General features: G+C 33.2%; 1 protein-coding gene across 1 annotated transcript in view; it reads right to left on the bottom strand.

Annotated features, from left to right (window-relative positions):
• Positions 1–3,078: 3,078 nt before the first annotated feature.
• The window catches only part of LOC138319467 (neural cell adhesion molecule 2-like), an 80,744-nt gene continuing 61,825 nt past the window's right edge, over positions 3,079–21,997 (bottom strand). Inside the window, exons 17-22 of the mRNA XM_069262623.1 lie at positions 10,605–10,797; positions 10,152–10,211; positions 8,656–8,724; positions 8,287–8,353; positions 4,619–8,080; positions 3,079–4,586 (exon numbers count right to left, since the gene is read on the bottom strand). Coding sequence (XP_069118724.1) covers positions 7,943–8,080; positions 8,287–8,353; positions 8,656–8,724; positions 10,152–10,211; positions 10,605–10,797 — 527 coding nt within the window. The 3' untranslated portion in view covers positions 3,079–4,586; positions 4,619–7,942. The remainder of the gene's footprint in view (positions 4,587–4,618; positions 8,081–8,286; positions 8,354–8,655; positions 8,725–10,151; positions 10,212–10,604; positions 10,798–21,997) is intronic.

Genomic DNA, 21,997 nt, shown 5'->3' with positions numbered 1-21,997 from the left:
CGGTTGAGAGCTCGCCACTGTGAGGAAGGTTCTGAGTTATCTTACCTGGCCGAGACACACCATGGTCTATAAAGGTAGTAGTTTCTGCTCCTGCTAAGCGCTCAGCATAGAGGGAGTGGGACGACAGTTCGCCCGTTGTCAGTATAATGTTACCTGGTGGAGTGTGTTGCTTGGTGTCTTCGGCGGCATGCTTCTGTGATATAGCTTTATAAAAAGGACAAGAGTTCCACTATACAAGAAGAAACAACACGAATTTACCCCAGTCTTCTAAAACAACACCTCGCACGTCATAATCACAAGATACCACATACACGGGATGCTGTCCTTACATGGCCATGGCTGTCAATGGGAGGTAAATAAACCAAACCAATCAACAGATGATATACTAATCAGCATGAAGTTTTCTGTTCTGGTCCATGGTCCCTGGTTCGTGGCATGTCGTTGTTCTCTCCTGTTATCGCTATCTCCGATGGGTCATGCTTGTTTCCATTTTATTTTCGCACCTACCAGGTCAACAGATCACCATATTGGATGTTGACCGTTAAGAAAATACCGAAATGAATAATAAGAATAAATTTAGGGCGTAAGACAGAATTATCTTTAAGATCGATACCACCAACGCACTCTTAGGTCAAAAACAGTAAAGCTATTTTAATGATAATATTAAAGATCGAATAAAACACTTAATACATGTTTGGCGTCATGACCACTTTAAATAAACCATAATACGAAGTAGGCCATACAGCATTTTGCATCCCCTTACAGAGTTAATTTGGTATTTATTCATGGAGCCAGTTCGATTTAGGAAACAATCAAGTTAAATACTATATATTATACAAAATATAAATTATTGTGTAATGATGTTGATGAGACATGTTATTTGAAGTTTATAAATTATCGTATATAAATATTATATAAAATATCTCCTAAACATATCATTTATATCTCATGAACTTTTCTAAAAACATTTTTATATTATATAAGGTAATTTTTAGATTATATAAGATATCTCGTAGCAACTGTTTTCAATAAAATTATCAGATATCTTATAACGAACGAGAAGCTTGTGATACAAACAAAGAAATTGTAATTAAAACGTTCTGCTGACATTATGTATCAATTACGGGACCACGAGCCAATTGCATATTGATCAACAGAAAGATTGAGCTGCATATAGTTCCTATTTTACCGTTAAACGTGTTGTCAAATGTCCTCAAACGAATGTAGTTAAATAATATAAATGAAATGCGCTTGCAATTCTCGGGGAGTACGCAAATTAGATTGCGGTTGTTTCAAACTTCCTTCCTTCATTAACTGCACAAAGAAAAATAACAGAAAATACGTTGACGCGTTTGGAATATATCTATTGTGATCAATATGCTTTTTAACTAGTTATTCAGAGGTAAACAACTAAATGTGATTAAAATATGCTTAAAGTAAGTGTTGTAGACAACACACATCCCCTGCCGTCAATTACATTTTCTAATTTATGGCAAGTTATTATTGCTTAGTTATGCTATCATTGTATGAAGTTTGAACCATTTATGTTCATGTGTTTTCTAGTTGTCGTCTTGAAACTAATATTTTGTGAAACAAATTATTTTTAGTAACAACAACCTTTGTTATTGACCGTTGACCCCACATTCAATCCAAAACTGTGCCATCTCCTGTGCTAACATTGTATGAAGTTGAAACAAATTATGTTGGTGTGGTCTCAGGTTATCGTCCGGAAACTACATTTTATGAAACACTCTCTTTTTAGTAACAATCACCTTTCTAGTTGACATTTTGACCCCAAATTAAATTCTTAAACATAACCTCATTAGTGTATGGGGTTCATTTTCTTCAAACTTACCATAGGGCCTTAAAGGTCACATGGGTTTCTATGGAAATTGAACAAATTATACTTATGTTTTATGTGTACAAACTTTAATAATTTGACCTTCCCAGTGAAGAATATAGGATAACGAAATTCACATTTGTTTGTAAAAGGCATTACCATGAGGAATATTTGTTCCAGCCACACTTTCTTAATTTGAGATGAAGATTTTTTAAGTTTTAGTCATTTTTACTAGTTTGCCCCTCCCACAAGCCCTTGGGGGTAACGGCGGGAACAAATTATTCAATGTAATTTGCCTCAAACAATAGATGATTTTTGTGAAACTTTAATAATTTTCCTTAATTAGTATTCGTGAATTCGAAAAGATGAAGTGATTTCGGAAATACGACAGACGACACACGATTTGAATATGTTCTCAATACAAAATTTATATAACAATTTGGAAAGTTAAGGAATTACTCTGATATAATTTGTTTTATTTTATTTTTCCCATTCCCTGTTGTTGTAAATCATCTTTTTTATTTTAAATTTTTAAGCCATATATAAATTAGTTTAGCGTTGTGGCTTCCTTAAATGATAATCTGTCACTACCAGAATATATTAGGTTTAACAGCGTTTGTATTCTACAAAGGTTTTTGGTCCAAGTTTTTTTCGGAATCTGCGCTAAAGAAAAGCCTGATATTTACATACCATACCATTTAAACACCATATTTACATTTAAACACCATATTTACAAGTAAAATTGTGATTTAATTATTCAATACTTTCAAAATCGACCCCCTTATTGGTTTAATGAGTTTGCTCCTTCTTATCCGACATCTACATCTGCACCGTGTATTGTCGCTTATAATTCAGACATTGCTTGCATTTCTGTTACTGCATGCCAGAGCCAAATTTAGGAATTTGACTTATGAAATAAAACAAAAGTGATAGGCATTATTTTTATTAATTTTATTACAATAAACATCCAAAAATAAGCTTGACTTTCACATGGCCATACGAAACAATTACAGAACAACATACAATCAAAAATAGTATCTCGCTAGTAGGTCTTGTTTTAGTCTAAATAATTAATGTCAAGTGTCCGTCTATATAACTACAATATGCTTTAAACTCTGGGAACGGTTTTTTCTGCAATTATTATTATGGCATTGATTTATGATACAAGCCGAAATTACAGTCAAAACTCGTTAGCTCGATATTACAACGTACAGTATTTTGGTAGCTTTCAATTTCCATACCGTTAGACCTAATATACTTGTAGTAATTTTTCTGAGTGGAAATTTTACTTTATACTTCATGGTGTAAAATCTTCGAGTATCGATTTTTGACTGTACTTTCTTTCGATATTAGTACATATACATGTTATGGGTATATGCAAGAGAATGTAATATATCAGACTTTGCTTTCGCATAAAAACGTACGTCGTCATATGTTGTACATAATTATATTGCATTGTTTCAAATCAGAAAAGAAAATAAGGACAGAAAACTGACGAACATGGCATTGAATTCAAGACAATTCCTACAATTTAGATTGAGTCTAATACCAATGGTTAACATGATCATCAAATTATTTTGAGAAAATAACAATAATTTGCTAATGAGGATAAATTGCTGTAGTTATGACAACCGACCTCATTAATATATGGACTTTATGTTTATGCAGAGTTATTCAGTCCTGTGAACAGGAATTATTGGTACATGATTTAGATACGACATTTATATATTAATGCATTGTGAAAATACCATGAACTTAAATGACGTAACAATCAATGACTGTTCATAAGAGAAAAACTACTCTGCATACTGCATACATTCTGTAGAACCGTGGATATTCACGGGCTATTGTTTTGGCCATGAAAGGTAAATCCAAAAAAATAGTAGTTGGAAATGAATCACATGTATTATTTCTTTTTTACCTACATTGCGTTGTTAGAATTCATTTGAAGTGAAAATCGCGATTTTTTCCTGCAAAATTAACCGGCTTTGCGGTAAATGTTTAGCTTCAAATTGTATATCAAATAAGTATAAAGGTATCAAAAAAAACTTAATTTAATCTTAATAATGTACCATAGATGGGTCTACGTGTCAGCTATTCAAAGACCTGATGGCAGAAAACTGACCATGAAAGTATGAATATGTCCCTACCAAAATTGACTGATGAGTAGATATAATTGCAAACTAACAATACTTAGACAAACGCCGTAGAAAAAGCATTGAAACACCAACACCGCTTATCTCTAAGCTTTTACCATTATCCAAATAGAGGAATACTATTTTAGCAAAAGGTGTGAGAGAAACGTTCAACTTTTCAATAACGAAACCTTTCCAGTCAAACCGACTTCATGAACTTTGACCAATCTGTTTTAAACATTAATCGTTATGAAACTAACGATATCATTCAAAAATCCCATACAAACATAAACATCAAGCAAGTTACATATACATTTATGTACAATGTGTAAACAAAATCATGATATAGTGCGAAAAATCATCAATATATATTAAAGAATGATGTAAATTCTACATGTACATTACTATTAAGTTCAAACAAGAGACATTTTTGCAATTAACAAGCACATACAACCAACAACTGAACACCTTTACACTGCTATTGGCATCACCTACGAGTATTGATTGCAAAGCAAATCACACTTTAATGTCATTGATTAATTAACCCCATCAAATATCTATATCAATTAATGTTAGTATACATCTCGACAGTAAATAATTATCTGTATTACCTCTCGACAGTAAATATTACTATCTGTATTACCTCTCGACAGTAAATATTACTATCTATATAATACTATATAAACGCGTTGACTTTTATCGTGAGATCTTTCAAACCCAGACGCATTAGGTTACGACGTCTACAGCCATATTCGGAATTCTAGGGTTCTAAATCCTGAAGTTGTAAGATACACAACGGTTTTGAATATTTTCAGAAAACACAGAATAAGTAATCATAAGTATATAAGTGTTAGGTTCTTGGCTAAATTTTTCATAGTACATTGTAATATACAATATTGACAATAATCAATGTCGATTGGTTGGTTGCTATAGAAGGATATAACTCAACAACTAACTGATATTAGGAGTAAGAATTGTCGATATATAAAGAATACATAAACGATGACATCAGTTACAATCTCATGTTGGCACTGAAAGCGATTACAAGTCAAACTGTACAAATTCAACACAAATATGGATATCGAGCGAAAGGACTTGGATTTCATAATCAATAATATTTTCCGTTTTAGGAATTGTTGGCACAGACCAAAATGTTTACGAATATGTCAACTCTACTAAGATATTTTATCTAATAAAATGTATGACTTACGGAATCTTTGAGATATAAATAGAATAAATCAGCTTTTCCGATGGTAAATGACATTGCATAATGGTCTGTCGAACTCATTATAATTTACAAGGGATTATGTTAATATAAAAGTAAACCTAAATCTTGTCTAGATAAAAAAAGGAGATATCACTTCAGAAAGGATTAGTCCAGACCTCTACACTCCAGGTTAGTGTTTCGTATACTGATTATATATATTATACACCAAAGCATGATCAATACACAAGTATATGGCACTCAAAAGAATATTAAATGGCTAAGTGATCGATAGCTTATCCACCGCCGATAAGTTATAGTAGTATGGTGATGAATACATAACAAAATATAAAATTCAATATTGACAAATGAGGATGACGTTGTTATTTATGATATGCACAATCGTACTCAACGTTAAACCAGCGCAAAACTGTGATGTTATAGAATCATACGTAAGTAAGTGACGTCACAAAATCATTGATAAAAAATTGTGATGTCACTGAACTATGCGCACAATTGAGTCGTCAGTAAATATGTGCACTGTTAAAGTAACGTCAGCCAATAGACACTCCACCTCTATATGTCAATTACAAATGGAATGCACATATCTTTTATCACTTTCACATATTTCTAGTTCATAATCAGCGATGATACACTCCATATCTGTTTGAACAAATGATGTACCGCTACGTTTAAATGACCTTTTGATCGACGAACGTGAGAGAGAGTTATTGTTTTATGATTTGTGTCGTCTTAAAAGTAATACTTTCTGGCTAAACCATCCCAAGATAGTCCTCGCCACTTCTTAACTACAGCCACAAGGCAACCATATAACTAAAAAGAACATTATTTCACACTATGTTAGTATTACACCATTCCCGCCTGTGACCCGGTTTCATCAAGTAGTACTATCCATAGAAAGTGAAAGTAGAAATCTCCATAAGGTATATGATATCAGTGTGTACTAGCCTATCACCACTCTGTCTACCTTGGCGTAGATACAGCAGCGGTGTATGTCTACTATTGGACATGGACGCATCCCCGAGTGTTATGGATAGGAATGGTAGTGGGGCGCCAAGGATGGACATATAAGGTGTAAAAGGAGATCACACAAGCATACACAGGAAATCTACATTTATGTCTACGTCTAATTTTGCGGTTTTGTCATTGATAATAATCCTAATCATACCTATTCATACGTCGTGATGGTCTATAACAATCTGAAGAGCACAAAAAGCAGAGACGACACATAAGCACGAAGAAAAAAACGCACACATAGATCAAATTGACGGTATAAATACTTCTACAAAGGTAAAGAAGGAATTTGAGGTATGATGGGAAGGCGGATAACACAGTGAACAACGATCTATAATTTCTGTAGAGTTTTAAACAGGTTTTTGGTATTAGACTTCAGTTAACAATCATAAATGTAGAAAAAATAAACAAAGTCTAAAAATGTGAACTAGAGTGTTGGATATCTGACTGTCGTAACAAATAACTCACAGATAAATAAACTTAACAGTATCTACCCAATTTTACTGTACACAGTAACAAAACAAAATCAACATTGCCCTAAAATTGGTTAAGCATCGTCTACGATGACACGGGTAAATGGTCATAGACAATGGAGGAAAAAGGTTAAAGATCAAAGATGCGTCATTTTATAATATCATAGTCCTTTTCAAACAATTAATGTATATCATATTCATTTGTTTGTTTTCAAGTAATTCCCAACCAATTTAGTTCATTAATTCCTATGAATATGCAAAGGTAAGACCAAATCTCCACATTATAGAAACATATAAAAATTACAATGCACATAAACATATTTCCATACATGACGACCGAGCAGAACTGTTATTATCAATAAACAACGTAACCACAGAAACAAGAGCTTATTATATATCCTGTGTTTTACAACACACAACAATAGCTATGTATCATCTGCATATTCAAAGATTACAAATTCCTTTGCTGGTATTTATGGTCCCAAGTAATATATATATATATACAATTGTTCAGGGCACACTTGATGCATTAATGCCGAACATCCAATAGATGCTTCTGTGGCTTCCGCACACATATCATCAGATAATGAGCGCCGACGTATCAAGCACGCCCTTTAATCTACTGGTGCCCCCAATATCCTTGGTCCTAGTGGAACCAAGGCGCAAATAGAAAGATAAGGCGAGGAACAAACAGGCTGACGTACAAATAAATAAACAATCATGTTGAGCCAAAACAAAAGATCAGGTCTGGCAGGCATATCCGAACCGAGTGTTCCCTGAGTTATTTAAAACGATAACATCGGTTGATTTTATTTTCTCAACTTTCCAATCTAATTTCTGTGTTACAGTTGTAGTTCCGAAGTTGATGTGTTTCTAGTTCTGCATGCAGGGAAACGGATGCCATATGCCAAAGCTGACTTTAAGTCACAGCTTCCAGCTCTCACTCGTTCAAAAAGCAAAATAGGGACATAAATACGCTCTTACAGAGCAACAGTAATACGTCTCAACTACCAAAGGCGATGTTTCAAAAAGGTTCTCAAAATTTAAACACTTACAAGAAATCCTTCCCGTACAACTCTGCTGTTGTTACAAAATAATATGAATGGAATGAATCAAGCAGTCGATCAATAGTATCCTGACCAATCTAAGGGAAATATCACGTGTACGGTCCGCCCTCAAAGCAGTTGTACTGTCAATCATATCCGCCCAAAACGTATATACCTTGCCCACTCTTTATTTATCGACAGTGACGTCACTAGGCACTGGGTTCGGTTGCCACGGTTAGTTCCGCCGGGCCGTCAGATGCAGGGGGTGTGGTCGCCACCTGTGGAGGTGGAACGGGATCCAGCGTCACTTCCGGTGCTGGTTCCTTGGCTTCCTCGCCCTCTAGAACCTGTAACAGTACCAGGCACTTACCATTACTTCATTATGCTATACACAGCTTCGTCACCCTTCATACATACGATACTATTACAACTATGGACCTCTTATCGTAAATGAACCAATACATCACCATTCATTTTACCTTAGCAAAAATCTTAGATACACAATAAAAAGTACCCACATCAAATTCATACAACACAGAAACAATTCTCTTACCGGCTTGGTGTCCGACATGTCTGGTTCCTTGTCCTCTGGTTCAATCTCTTCCGCTTCCTTAGCAGCTCTGAGAAACAAAACCAAAAATCTTCTAAATGACTTAATCCCTCAGTCTACAAACTATTATGTTTTACAACGTAATACACTCTTTCTCATAGCTGTTAACGTAGACAACATTTTACTTCATAATAAACAACATATTAGAAATCAAAATAAATCCTAAATGTGTTTCACGTCCCTGTATACAAGCAAGACACGGAGATACCGGACGGACGTGAATAATACTATATGCCCATTCACCATATCTGGAGCGCGAAAAACGACATCACAAATGTTCTAAAGCTCTAGGGCTGTGGTGTATCTACTTACACTTCGTTTTCCTCCTCAACTTCATCTTTCGCCCCTCCATCTGAATCCAATAATGGTACCTTCTTCTCGCTGAAGTGAAAACAAATGTCAAATATCAATGGCTTACGGAGAGTTTAGGTAATATTACTTAAAGCTAATTATAACTTGATGAGCATAACAATTGACAGCAAAGACATCTAGACTTCGAAAATATGAATATTGCAAAACAAATCTGTTTCTAAAGACTAGTATAGATATCGAAGATATGGAGACCATTTAGCAGGCATAAAATGTTGATTGTTTGGAAAAGAATAATTAAAGGATATTGTGAATTTGGTAAGATTGGTTAATACAGTCATTAGAGTTTTTCAATGAGAAATTAAATGGTTATACATCATAAATCATCAAGACCAAGGCCATGGCCCCCAACCCGTGGCCGGGATCGTGAACAAGGCAAACACACATCGGGGGTAAGATAGTAAATTCTTTTACATTATAATCAGAATATCACTGAATTTCTGATGCCACAAAGGAATATCCTATGTCGAACATTGATACCAAAAGGCCAAATGTGACCTCCGTATTTTTTTATCTTCGTCCATAATTTTTCAACAGCGGTTTGTTGTTATGAATTTATTATTCGTACGAACGGCTATCTTATATTCTAGTATCAAACTGATAATTACTTAAAGCAAGCAAATGACATGCATTAAAGTGAATCGACGATAGTCAGCAACCATATGAAACTTATTTCAGGGTTTTTGTTAGATAAGTTATTCCATATATATATTCTAGTAACTGGTACACCATTCATGTAATGACTAGTTAAATAAAGACAATATGTTGGATTGTAATTCCATCACTATTTGCATGGCCTAGCTTGATACACATCATTCTGGAAACATTAACAACCAATGCAAAAGAAGAAGAGTTATATGGTTAACACACTAATAAAAAAGAAAGAAAACGTAGATTCTCGCTAAACGTTTAGTGGCATTGACTTGGTAGAACACCAACAAACTATCTAGGATTTTTCGATGTAACAATGAATGTTCATGTGTCGAATACGTACATGTAAACGTATACATGAACTTTACATGCAAATCACAGAACATAAGTATATTGGTCTTGGTCTCACGACAATGTCTATGGATTACAGAGCTACATAAGATCATTATTGACAATTCAAAGAAAGGAGAGAGAAAGCGCCAACTGAAGAGATGCAAAATAATTAGAAGAAAAGTCGTTTCTATGGCAATGAATGTTGACCACAACTGAATCATCTGTTTTACAAGCAGTCAACATCCACCATATTATTCTGCTTGGTCAGCTTTACGTTTTAAGACTATTCCATGGGGCTTTAGATTTATTAAAGCAAAACTATAAAGGTTATTTTTGCGCATGTATATCTGATAAAAAAGAAATGCTGTTAAAGTAAAGTAAATGTTAGTGTTCATGACAGGCGGGCAATGCACATGCCAGTGTATTTATCATGCGAGGTCAAAGGTCAATCTTACTCCTCCACAAGATGGCTGTCTTTGTTCTGGACACCGCCAATAGGTAGCGTACCTTTTTCACTACGTCAAGAGAAACAACAAGATAGCTGATTGGTCAGAAACAACGCCTACTTCTATTGGGTAACATAAGAATTCGACCAAATTTGGCCAAAGGAAATACTATTGAAAAAATAGTTGAAAATACATTAGAGACCTTTGTTTATCTATTGAAATGAATTTCTTTCCTACTTTATATCGACAGAAGAACCAGATGGGATGGACAATTGAAAGTGACAGTGGTACACTTACGCACAATCAGCAGTTGGAGCTTTGAAAGGAGTTTGACTCTTGTAACTCAAGCGACAATACTTAGTACATATGAGTGCACATGTCAGCAGACGACAATATAGTTAAATGTATAATCTACTGGATATTTTCTGTTCATTGTCCTGACGCTTCGTGTTGCATTCTTACCTTTCTCCTGACTCCATGATAGGTTCTTTACTGCGCGTGTCTGCTGACCCGGCGTGACCTACACGTTCCTTCAGGCACATGATGACTCCACATTTATTCCGGAAGTAGCAGGTGACGTCGACAATAACGAAGAGTATGATGAAGCAGACGACGACGATGAGGATAATAATTCCAATTGGAAGTCCGATGTCCTCTAGATAAAAGGTTTGGGAAATAAGCTATTACTATTTTTAGCAAATTCGATATGAAAATAATATCTCAAAATTATTTCACAATATGTTACACATAAGATTACATATTTAATGCTCATATTATACTTTATATCATCATCACAAGTTTAAATCACATGGCACAGATATGCAACGGTGAATTGTATTATTGAAATATCACTTGAAAACAAATATCCTGAATGCTTGATTAACGTTCGATAGATATTTGATATAGTTTTTGTTTATACAAAAATATTTTACTTAGAGACATCTCACATTTGACTATTTTCTTTTTAATATGTCTGATTCCACTGACATTCAGGTGTATTTGTGTTCGTACTGTGAAGGTTGTGTATTGACCAGACACAGTCTAACTATTATATGGTAGCATTATATAACCTTTCGGAAGGACATAACATGTGGAAAATAAATGACGTTATTTCAGTTACAAGCAATTGTAATGATCGAGTTTGTGCTTTGTATTCCGTCTTTGCATATTGCAGAGATAGCTCCCTTGCGGGTATGTATCGATTGTTACGTCATTATTTTGTGAGCGCAATTCACGTCGCTTTCCCCCCGAGATGTATGACGTTACACTCGCAAACACATGACGTCACAATCAATACCTACCCGCAAGGGCAGATAACTATGTAATATGCAAATACAGAATATCATTTTGTCAAAAAACCACACCAGCAATACCTCCAAGATAAGAAAGTTAGACTGTATTTGATATGTATTCTCTAGCGTTCAATGATCATAAGAACCGATAATGGTTAACTGTTAAATATTTGTTAAGAATAACAAATTAAATAAATAAATAATGATGTACACAAACAAATCAGTTTGCACTTTTGATTACAATCAAGTGAACACTTCGGTGTTAAACGCACTGGTGAAATTAACAACATGAATATGATTTTGTCAGTCACCACACCTTCACAATACAACACATCTAAGACATCATGTTGTCATTTCCATACGTATCATATTTACACATCTTATAACATTATGTATATATAACACCGTAGTCAATCGATTCACTATAGCATGTTTTCTATGAACAATATATAGATTCAAATCCATTCATTCCGTCAGTTATAGCTTAAAATCAAAATTACATTGCGAAAAGCATGAAATTGACAAATTCTATACATGTATATATTTTAGTTTGATAACTCCAAATTCGTTATATAAGTGAATAATCCAAAACAAGTAATGGTTATTTTGCCATGTTGATTTTGACGAGATGAATAAATTTGTAACGTAATCATCTTAAATATATATACATGAACTTCAATAAAATTTGTGATATATATATGATTATTTGAATAAAACCATGCTTCTTTTAATACACACCATACACTGAACATCAAAACATGCAGGAAAATCGTTATTTTAACAATTAATGTAGACAGTAGAACTATTTATCTTCTTCCGTGAAGGTTTGTTCTAAAATGGCAATGATGACTTGAAGTCGAGCATGGCTGTAATACGATTCGATAACACCAAACAAATATATGTTTACTGGTATCCGATTTTTTGGGCTTGGTGCTGCTTCATTTCTCTCTAGAAATAATTGGGTGTTTTTTTTATGAAATCGTCACAATTCATTTGTCAATTAAAAATATCAATGTAAGTGTAAAAACACCAGAAGCAGATAACAAAGTTCCGTTGTATATTATATTGATATAAAAACTAAAATATTGCATTATAATGAAAATAACAAAATCATGCAAATATATCAAAGTATGCTTTTATGCAATATTAATTCGAATTTTGATTGTCCACAGCAGCTAGTCTTATCAAGGGAATGCCACTTCACTAAACAGCAGAAATATATATGTTCATTTCTAAATTGAAAATAACAAGTTATAAAATTTAAATTCAGAGCCAAAGGAAGTTATATTATTGGCTGAAATATAATTCTGAAGTATGTTGTTTCTTTTTTGTGTTGCTAAATAATTTGGCTATGTAGCTAGTTTAAACTAGATTGTAACGTTTTAACTTATCTCCTTTGACATTTTGTCAGTTTTTCTTTTTACTTTTGATTACCGTCAAGTAATAATTACAAATGTCTTAAATGCATACGCACAGTGTATATAAAGCTTGCTCCAAAAGTTACTTTAAACCGTTACCACCATTGTAAAGTTTTAGGTTTTTATTTTAATTCAAGATAAAAAAAAAATATTAAAGATAATTGCGTCCCGAATAGTAGACCGGGTGTAAAAGAAGATATAGGGTTCTGTTTTAGACGTCACCCACCAAACGAATATATCATGTCCGTGGAAATTATCACAATTTAAAATGAAAGCCCTGCGATGGTTATGGTATCCAATAGGAACTGTTTCATATTAACGTTTTTACGTGTATGAGTTGCCTTGAAGAGTTGAAATTTACTTGATTTCTAACCGAAAAAAAACTTATAGATAAAATAAATGAACATATATAATATCGACTCATTTTAAATGAAATCGTGGATTGTAAATTCTAAAATCACAAATCTACATGCGACAAAATAACCAAATTGTTCCAAATAACTTCCGTTGGTATATCTGCTGTTTAGTTGTATTTACCTTCCATAGAAAATATAAGCTGATGTGAATCATCAAATTTGAAACGATAAACCAAAAACAATTTCTCAAAACTAAGCTATATAAATCGATACTTACCACTGTACCAACGTGTATTCACATACGCGTGCTGTGAATTCTGGTAATACAACATGCGCGTGCACTTCTAATAATAAAATTAAATAATCATTTGATAAAATAAAAGAAATAAAATAAATCAATCACAGCAATGTACGCCTTCTTGGACCATATGATCGCGATGTGAAATCCTGTTTGCAAAATTATTACACATTTGATCATTAAGTAAATTAAGTAAAACTATACATATTTTGTTATCATCACCAACAATTTTCTTTTGAGCATAAAAAACATTCATGTTAAGATTTTACCCTTACTTGACAATAAATGGATATAACTTTAATTTACCACTTGATATGTATTTTTTCTCAATCTAAAAAGGCAACCGCGGATGCTAAAAGCATGTTATCGTAAAATGTCCGTAAAACTATCCATAATGACATATACTTTTTGAATATTCAATAAACAGACGATACTTGATCAGATATCGACTGTAACAGTGACTGTCGTTCAACGTTGACGGTACTTGCTGTGATTGAGTAAGCATTGCACAGTAAAATGTAAAACCACGATATCCAAAAACAAAAATAAAATGTGTAAAGTATTCCAGAATCATAATGCTGCATACATAAGTGCAACATTGGAAATATTGAAAACTTCCCAACAGATAAAAATAAAACATGAAAATGTTCGAAAGATTGCTACAAAAATAATTATCTTTCTGAATTCAAACAAGTTGGGTTAGATATTCTACCCTTCTCAGATATCAATGATTATTTCATGTTACCAAAAAAAAGAAATGTGACATCAACATTTAACTGATGTCCCCTGGTCAAATCGTTCGGTCTAGGGATTTATTTTGTCACCAAACAGATTGTCAAACGTTTTCGTGGTAATGTGTAGTGTCCGATTTTTTTCTATTGTATATCGTAAGTCTTGTAAAGGCATTCTCTAGATTCGTGGTATCAAAGTTTCCTGCTAAGGTCGTACCAAAATTAGTTAATTGCATTTGTATTTTGATCAATGTTATCCTGTCGTCAAGTCAGTCACACTTGGTGGGTAAGGATCCTTGGACAGTTTAGCAAACGAATGTCGAACTGTTCGTGTTAAGTGGTCTGTATTTCACTTACCCACAGTACAAAGGTGTTTATCAGAAGACTATTTACATAATTTTTATTTTGTATTCTTATGGCATAATAACAGATAGCGTTCTTGTGTTAATGAGTGTTATGCGTTTCGTTCTTCAACATTTCACTACATAAGATGGTTACCAGCAAACCATATAAGATGATAAAAGAAAACAAGACAGGAATTGTGTTATAAGAGACATTTTATTGAAACAGAACCAACATTTAAGAACAAATAGCAAATATACCGAACGTATCTTAAGCAAATCGCCGTCACTGTGAACAAACATTGGCGTGACGTCATTTGACTACAACACGACATCGTAGATATCTAATGAGTTACGTCCCCTTTAAGGAATATTACTGACGTCAATGATAAAATGAGAAAGGCCTGCTTTATGAGGATGGGATATTTATCTCCCTTGAATATCAGACTCTTAGAAAGATGGCGCTTTTTGTTCAGTATGGCGCCATTAATGTACACTCTGGTTAAGGTGGTCGTTCGTTTACCATGGATTCGGAAAATATTTGTTTTAATATTCAGGGCAATTATCTATCATGATACAATGAAAGGTTATATCGGTGTAAAAAGATGAAATAAATGTTTCAGACTTATTACTTGGGAAAAGCATCTTGTATGACAATCATGTTTTGTACATGCCAAACATTGCTGTCATGAATAAATCAATGTATGGTTATGTTAATTTGACCTCTGGCACGAGCAATTTAGGACATGTCTGTTCAGACTGATTAGGAATTCCAATAAAGAACCTGAAAAATCGGTGGGAAAACTCCAGTCTTAGAATGTATCACTGTGGGTGATCAAATAATGCATATGCTGTGTTTTATGACGTTTTACATAAGGTCTTTGCAATGGTTGTTTTCATTGGCTTTTTGGGGAATCCTATCAGTAGCTGAGAACATTTAATGACAGTCATGAGACCCCTTAGAGATGGCAAGGGTACAACTTATGATGTATGAGTGATGCGTTTCGGGAGTATTTAATTTTACAAAATTCTATTCAGTTTGGAACTTTTCTGATTAGTACAACAAATTCCGTAAATTCCCTAATGCACTGGGGCTGTAAGGTAGGTCAACAGACAATATTAAGATACACACTTCACTTTACATGTGCAAGCTAGACAGTTGTTCCGTTTATATGCTATTTACAGTCTGAATACATATACGGCACTGTTATGGTTTTATGTGACTCAACATTAGTCCTTGTTTACTACCCAAGGATGCATGATAGATGAATGATAATTATAACGAATATAATATAAGATATATTAAACTGTTAGAACGTTCATTCTCAGTTAGAATACTAAAATCACTCCCTCTTACTCTCTTTGGATTTCTTGTCGATCTTTTAAAAAATCAAACATCATTAAACTTAAATTCAACTGAATCCTAACTAGTTATCTATATATCCCTTGCACTCATGTTTAAAACAAATGATCAATGATTTAGGCTTATAGATATAAGTTTTACAATGATCCTTTCAAATAAACACGTCTACTTAAGCACATGTATATGCCAATAAAGGTGTCTTTCATCCTACAAAGGTGTCTCCCATCCTACAGAGTATCTCAAGCATTAACTGATATTCACAATTATTGTTGCATTGTTCTTGTCAATACCTTTATCTAATGATTATGTTCTACTCGTAGTAGTTGTAATTCTACTCCAGTTGTAATTTTACTCCAAGTTTAAAGTATCAATATCGAAAGTCATCATTCCAAACATGATGCCAAAATAACAGCTGCTGAAAACCTATATGGTTCTAGCAATCTCAGTAGAAACTCATGATTTGTATCAATACGCAATAATCAGATACTAATCCAATATCTGGGTCTAGATGAATATATGGTGTTGCATAAGAGCATCAAATCGAGACCTATCAGTAACTGAACCTTTAAGTGTCCTACCTTTACAACTGAAAATCACCATGGTACGTTTTGTTGTCAATCTTAACATACATTTTATTATAAAATCAATAAGGAACGTTTAATATGTATCTACCAAGAAAGTGATATCAGTTGATATCTGATAAACTATGAAGTCCAATTCCTGATTCCAGAATTCCGTTTCTGATATACAAAAGATCACTTCATGAATGTACACAATATTTCAGAAATGAAAGCACATGCATATGTAAGAAACCAAAGTCAGCGGCCCATTAATTCAGCTATACATTAAAACAATCTTCACTAATCTTGAACTAGTAAACAATTAAACTCTGTAGGGAAGCTTATTGGTGAGCTTAAATATCTCGCACACTGATTGACAGATGCATAGCTAGGTTTAACTTGTAATACACCATCATCATTACGCAAATTTAACATAAAGAACAGCATTATTTATTACATATGTTTCTGATGCATTATATTTACCTAAAACATGGTGGTCAATCATCTCAGATATAATCATAAGCAATTCCTATCAATGTAAAACATTTTAGCCATTTTTCATTTCCTAAAGCTGCTCCACCGCTGATAAATGGTAATTTGGTAATGAGCATTTCTTTGACCTTGAATTTCCATTTTGATTTGAATTTTTTGTTTTTCTTCAATTATGAAAAAAGAATCCAATGTGTTCTATTGAATGTGTTATTAATGGTTAGAAATCAAGCTAGGGATACCGCCTGTACTAGCAGGCAGGATTGTCTTCAAACCAATTGATTATGGTCTCAAGTTTGCAAGATCAGATCTAATAATTTTTTGTTTTCAGATAATTCATGAAAACATATTTGCACCAATATGTACATCATGACATAAGCACTAACTTATAATCAAATAAGTAAATAAATTTCAAAGAAAATAACAAAAAAAAAATTAATTTATACAAACATACTTCCAGCGTTCATTGTAACGTATTTACATCAAACAATTACACATAAATGAGTATTATAATCAGCAACAGAACTAGGTCATCTCCACGTACCAATATAGGAATCACTGTTGGGTCAGTCTATTATTATAAACAAGGAAAATAATATGGAATCACTCCATTGTTATGAACCGGGGAAAGAACATTGGATCAATCCATTATTATGAATAGGGTAAAAAGGATCAAGCCATTATTATGAATAGGGTAAAGAGCGTTTGATCAATTTATTTTCACTGAGTAAATAGTACCAAATAGTTGTTACCGTATACAAACGATGATATAGTCTCAACGGCATGCAATTAGATTGTTATGATCACATGACTACAGACACAAATTGAAACATATTTAGTGATTATTTCAGTGGCAGATACAACCATCACCTAGAAATGACCTAAAACAGTGAGGAACTTCAACTAAATCCAGGACCTGATCTATACAAATCTGTTTCCTAAAGATAGTTGAAAACACTTGTTGGTGACATGCAGCACTATTTGGAACACCTGATGTGGATATAGAATGTGTCAGACTTTTTCATGATTCTACAAGAAAGGTAATACCTTACTTAGGACGTGGAGTAGATGTGCTGAACAAGAAACTTAATTAGTTGTGGCTACAAAAACGCTTTACACAAACCAAAACTGAAGTCATATTCATATCTCATACTCAGCCAACAATGGCCAAGGAAGTATTGGCATAACTTAATATAATTGGAACATATCAATGAAGATGCATTGACAAAATACTGATAAATGACGACTATATACAGAAACATGACAACGGAGCAACATGCATACCAGAGCTCACACACACACACATGAACTGATGACTATATATGTACATATAAATGGTAAGTATATATATATATATATCAGACTGGCCATACACTAAAGATTATGTATACAGCATATATACATAAATGTATAAGTATCAGGACAAAAGTAAAATGGAATAGTGATCATACACACAAATACATCATTAAAGAATACAACGCTCTCTTCAAAACACATTCATTTTGTCTTTTCATATTACAGAGTTATCTTCCCTTGTGGGTAGGTATTGATTGTTAATATATAATATCTGTGACCCACACCTTTTTGAGAAAATGCTGTGATAACCCCCCACCAACTAATGATGTTACAATTCATTCAAGCATCCAGGTGCAGATAACTTTGCAATATGCCAAGACAAAATAGAATCTATTAAAATGGAATAGTGATCATACAACGACATCAATATGAGATATAATTCTTTGTCTTTCACATAGATCCTAAGGTTTATCATTTTCAGCACACAACATAGACACATAAGGGACTATACTACGTCCTTACGTAGCAGCAACCTAACACTGTATATTGCTATAGACTTTTGATAATGTTTGCAATTTAACATAATCAAGGGAACTTATCCATTTACACACAGCCATACACATCTAATGAACAACACACACATAATGTTAAGGTCATTATAAACACTCCTGATTCTGGGAAAAAGATCTGGTAGGTACAAATATTTCAACTTTATATCATTGATTGGATTTTCTAAAATCATCAAATGAATTATCAGCTAAAACGGTTTTGATATCATTTATTCTTTTCAATCTGTTTGTTCTATAAGTTGTGGATTCAATGTTTAATGGCTAGGACCCTTTCACTTTTAATTATATTTAATTCCAATAGAAACTTTGAAAAATCTGTTAATTTAAAGCATTGGAAATTAGTAAAATTGCACAAAAGGAATTCCAAAAGTATCAAAATTGTAAACGTTTTTTTTTTTTTACTGTTCTTAATAGTTCTGAAACAAGCAAATGTGATGATATATTTGTTTATTATGTCCCTGAATTATTATAAGCAATACATAGTACTTGTCCATGAAAAAACCTTAGGTTTCTAAAAAAAAAAAAAAAAAAAAAAAAAACACAACCAGCAGCATTAAGGTAACATACACACCACCAGTTTGTTTTAGGTTGAGCTTTACAAAAAAGTCCTAAAATGTAATGGAAGCCAAATCTACAGTAATTTTAACTTTGAAAATTTTCACCAGGAAAAGAGATGAAAGTGTACTGGTATATATAAGTATGGCCAAAAATATGTTCAACATCACCAAATTAATTATAAACCAGAAACAAATAAGTCCATGAAAAATTTATGCAAGAATTTTTTTTTTATATAAGAACTACACAACTGATCTCTGAACACAAAAATCATACCTGTATCAGATTAATTAAACAAATTCGTGACCAATCCACTTTTTAAACAATGAACAGTGCCTGTTATGATCATAAACAATCTGAAATATGCCTTGTCTTTCAATTAGACTGTACCAGATGATTTTAGGTATCAAACCATCAATCACAAAAAATAACAGATATTAAAACATGTATATCTTTGGGTTGGATAGTTAAGGGACTTTATTTAATTATTAAGTGATGAACATCATTTAATTAAATCACACATCTTTTAACAAACAAACAAAAATAAACAAACAAACGGGGGAAAAAATGTGGAAGAATGCTAGTTGCGGATATAAAACTTTGTTCTTCTAATGAAAAAAATTAATGGCACTTGAAAGGTTTCCTTTATAAAACCACAAAAATGGTGGTTTTGAAACTATGTCCCAAACAAAACTTACAAAAAACTTCATGAAACAACAATAATCATCAAATTTAAATCAAATAAAATTACAAATATATAATTGATAAAAAAGTGTCTATGAAAAATATACAAAATCTACAACAAATCATTAGAAGAAATACTACACCATAATACATGGACTTTGAATGAATGATAAATGATTATTTAAAAGGACGTTAAATGACTATCATGATATTTTGCTAAATAAGACCTATTGCACATCATATATAAGGCAGACATTGCCTCCTTTACTTAACCTCATAACTTCTAGGATCGTGTAATATTTTTAGAATCGAAGCTACGCTGTTAACACCATGACATGATGAGGACTGGTCTACTCCTGTGAGGGAACAGAGGGTTCAATATCTCTATGTAATAATACTAGCTCCTCTACTTACCTATACACTATGGATTATTCCAAAATAATAACATTTCCCAAAACATGATAATTTTCTTATGAAAAAGTCAAACTTGTAATACAAAAAGCCATCTTTTTATGTTATCAATCATACATAAGTTTATCAAATTCTTTTGCTGGCTTAAAGAAACAGCATTGTCAACTACAAATGATGGAGTAAAAATGACGATATCCATCAACATACACATGGAATTTCTGTAAAATCATACACATTACATTCAATAGTTGCTATTGTGACTTGTTCATTACAGAACTCCAGTACGTTGACACAATCAGAGAGAAGCTGTTGTTGTATACCAGCTAGCGTCTATCACCAGCTGAAGCCTCTCTCTATCAAAAGTTATTCGAAGCAGATTCTTCATCTGTCCACAATCAAATGTTGATATCACAAACCATTTGGAGTCCATTATTTGCTGAATGGTAAAATCTGTCCTTTTGACTCCTTTCTCTTAGGCTGCAGTGGATATCCATATTTTAGTAGTCAATGATTTTCGCGAAGGACCAAACTCTACTTAGAAAAAAATCAGCTTGACCCTACTGATTTCTTCTAAAACATTTTTCATGCCCAAGCATTCAAATAAGGACATGGGTCAACTCCTCCGTTGGAGAAAAATATGTCACATGATTGAGTCACATGATTTAGTCACATGATTGTTTCAGTGAAACATGCATACACATAAGTGAGTTGTTATCATTCTCTATGTTAGGGAATCCCCACTTGTAGCAAGGTCACAGGTCAAGTTGCACGAGATGAGAACTCTTCGGGATTGAAAGTTACAAAAGGGCTCCTAGGCATGCTGAGAGAACTGAGGTTGCCGTGGCAACTACTAGGTTAGTGGTAGACACCAATAAGACTGTGGCTGTGTTGGACACATGTCCGCTGGGGGGTACTGAAAAAGCAAAAGAAAAAACACATCACTGAGAGACACCACCACAAAGATAAAAAGGTGCGAGCTGTTTGAGCATATTATTTATACCTAGACCCCCACCAGTATTAAGTTTTCTTTCATCCCTATGTAAAGCATATACTGAATAGATAAGAACTGTTTTCCTGCTGAATCCTATAACTTTTCCTAAATCTTACTGTAAAACAAAACTGAAATGAGGAACAAAATCATAACTATTCCTGCATGGCCTCCGATACAAAACATATACTCAATTGCAGAGGAAATATTTTCTCAATCCTTTTTCAGCTTTACTACATCCTTATGTAAAACCTGACCTGATTGGTTTAAAACAAATTCCTCTAGCCAATCTCACACTTTCTTACAACGTTGTTAACTCATCCGAAATGGCAGAGAAAAGGTGGTTTTTTTGCATTCCTATATGCTTTTTAAAACATAATCAGAATGGTTTAAAATCACTCCTTTCAATCAATCATATAAAGAGTCTAGCAATGTACAATATCCCTAAATAGTCAGGAATCAATATCTAAACTAATCATAACCAATCTTATCTGTCCTTAACTT

This window comes from Argopecten irradians, chromosome 3 (assembly GCF_041381155.1).
Source record: "Argopecten irradians isolate NY chromosome 3, Ai_NY, whole genome shotgun sequence".
Taxonomy (NCBI): Eukaryota; Metazoa; Mollusca; class Bivalvia; order Pectinida; family Pectinidae; genus Argopecten; species Argopecten irradians.
Note: the sequence above shows the minus strand (reverse complement) of the source record. Positions and strands in the feature narration are given on the sequence as shown.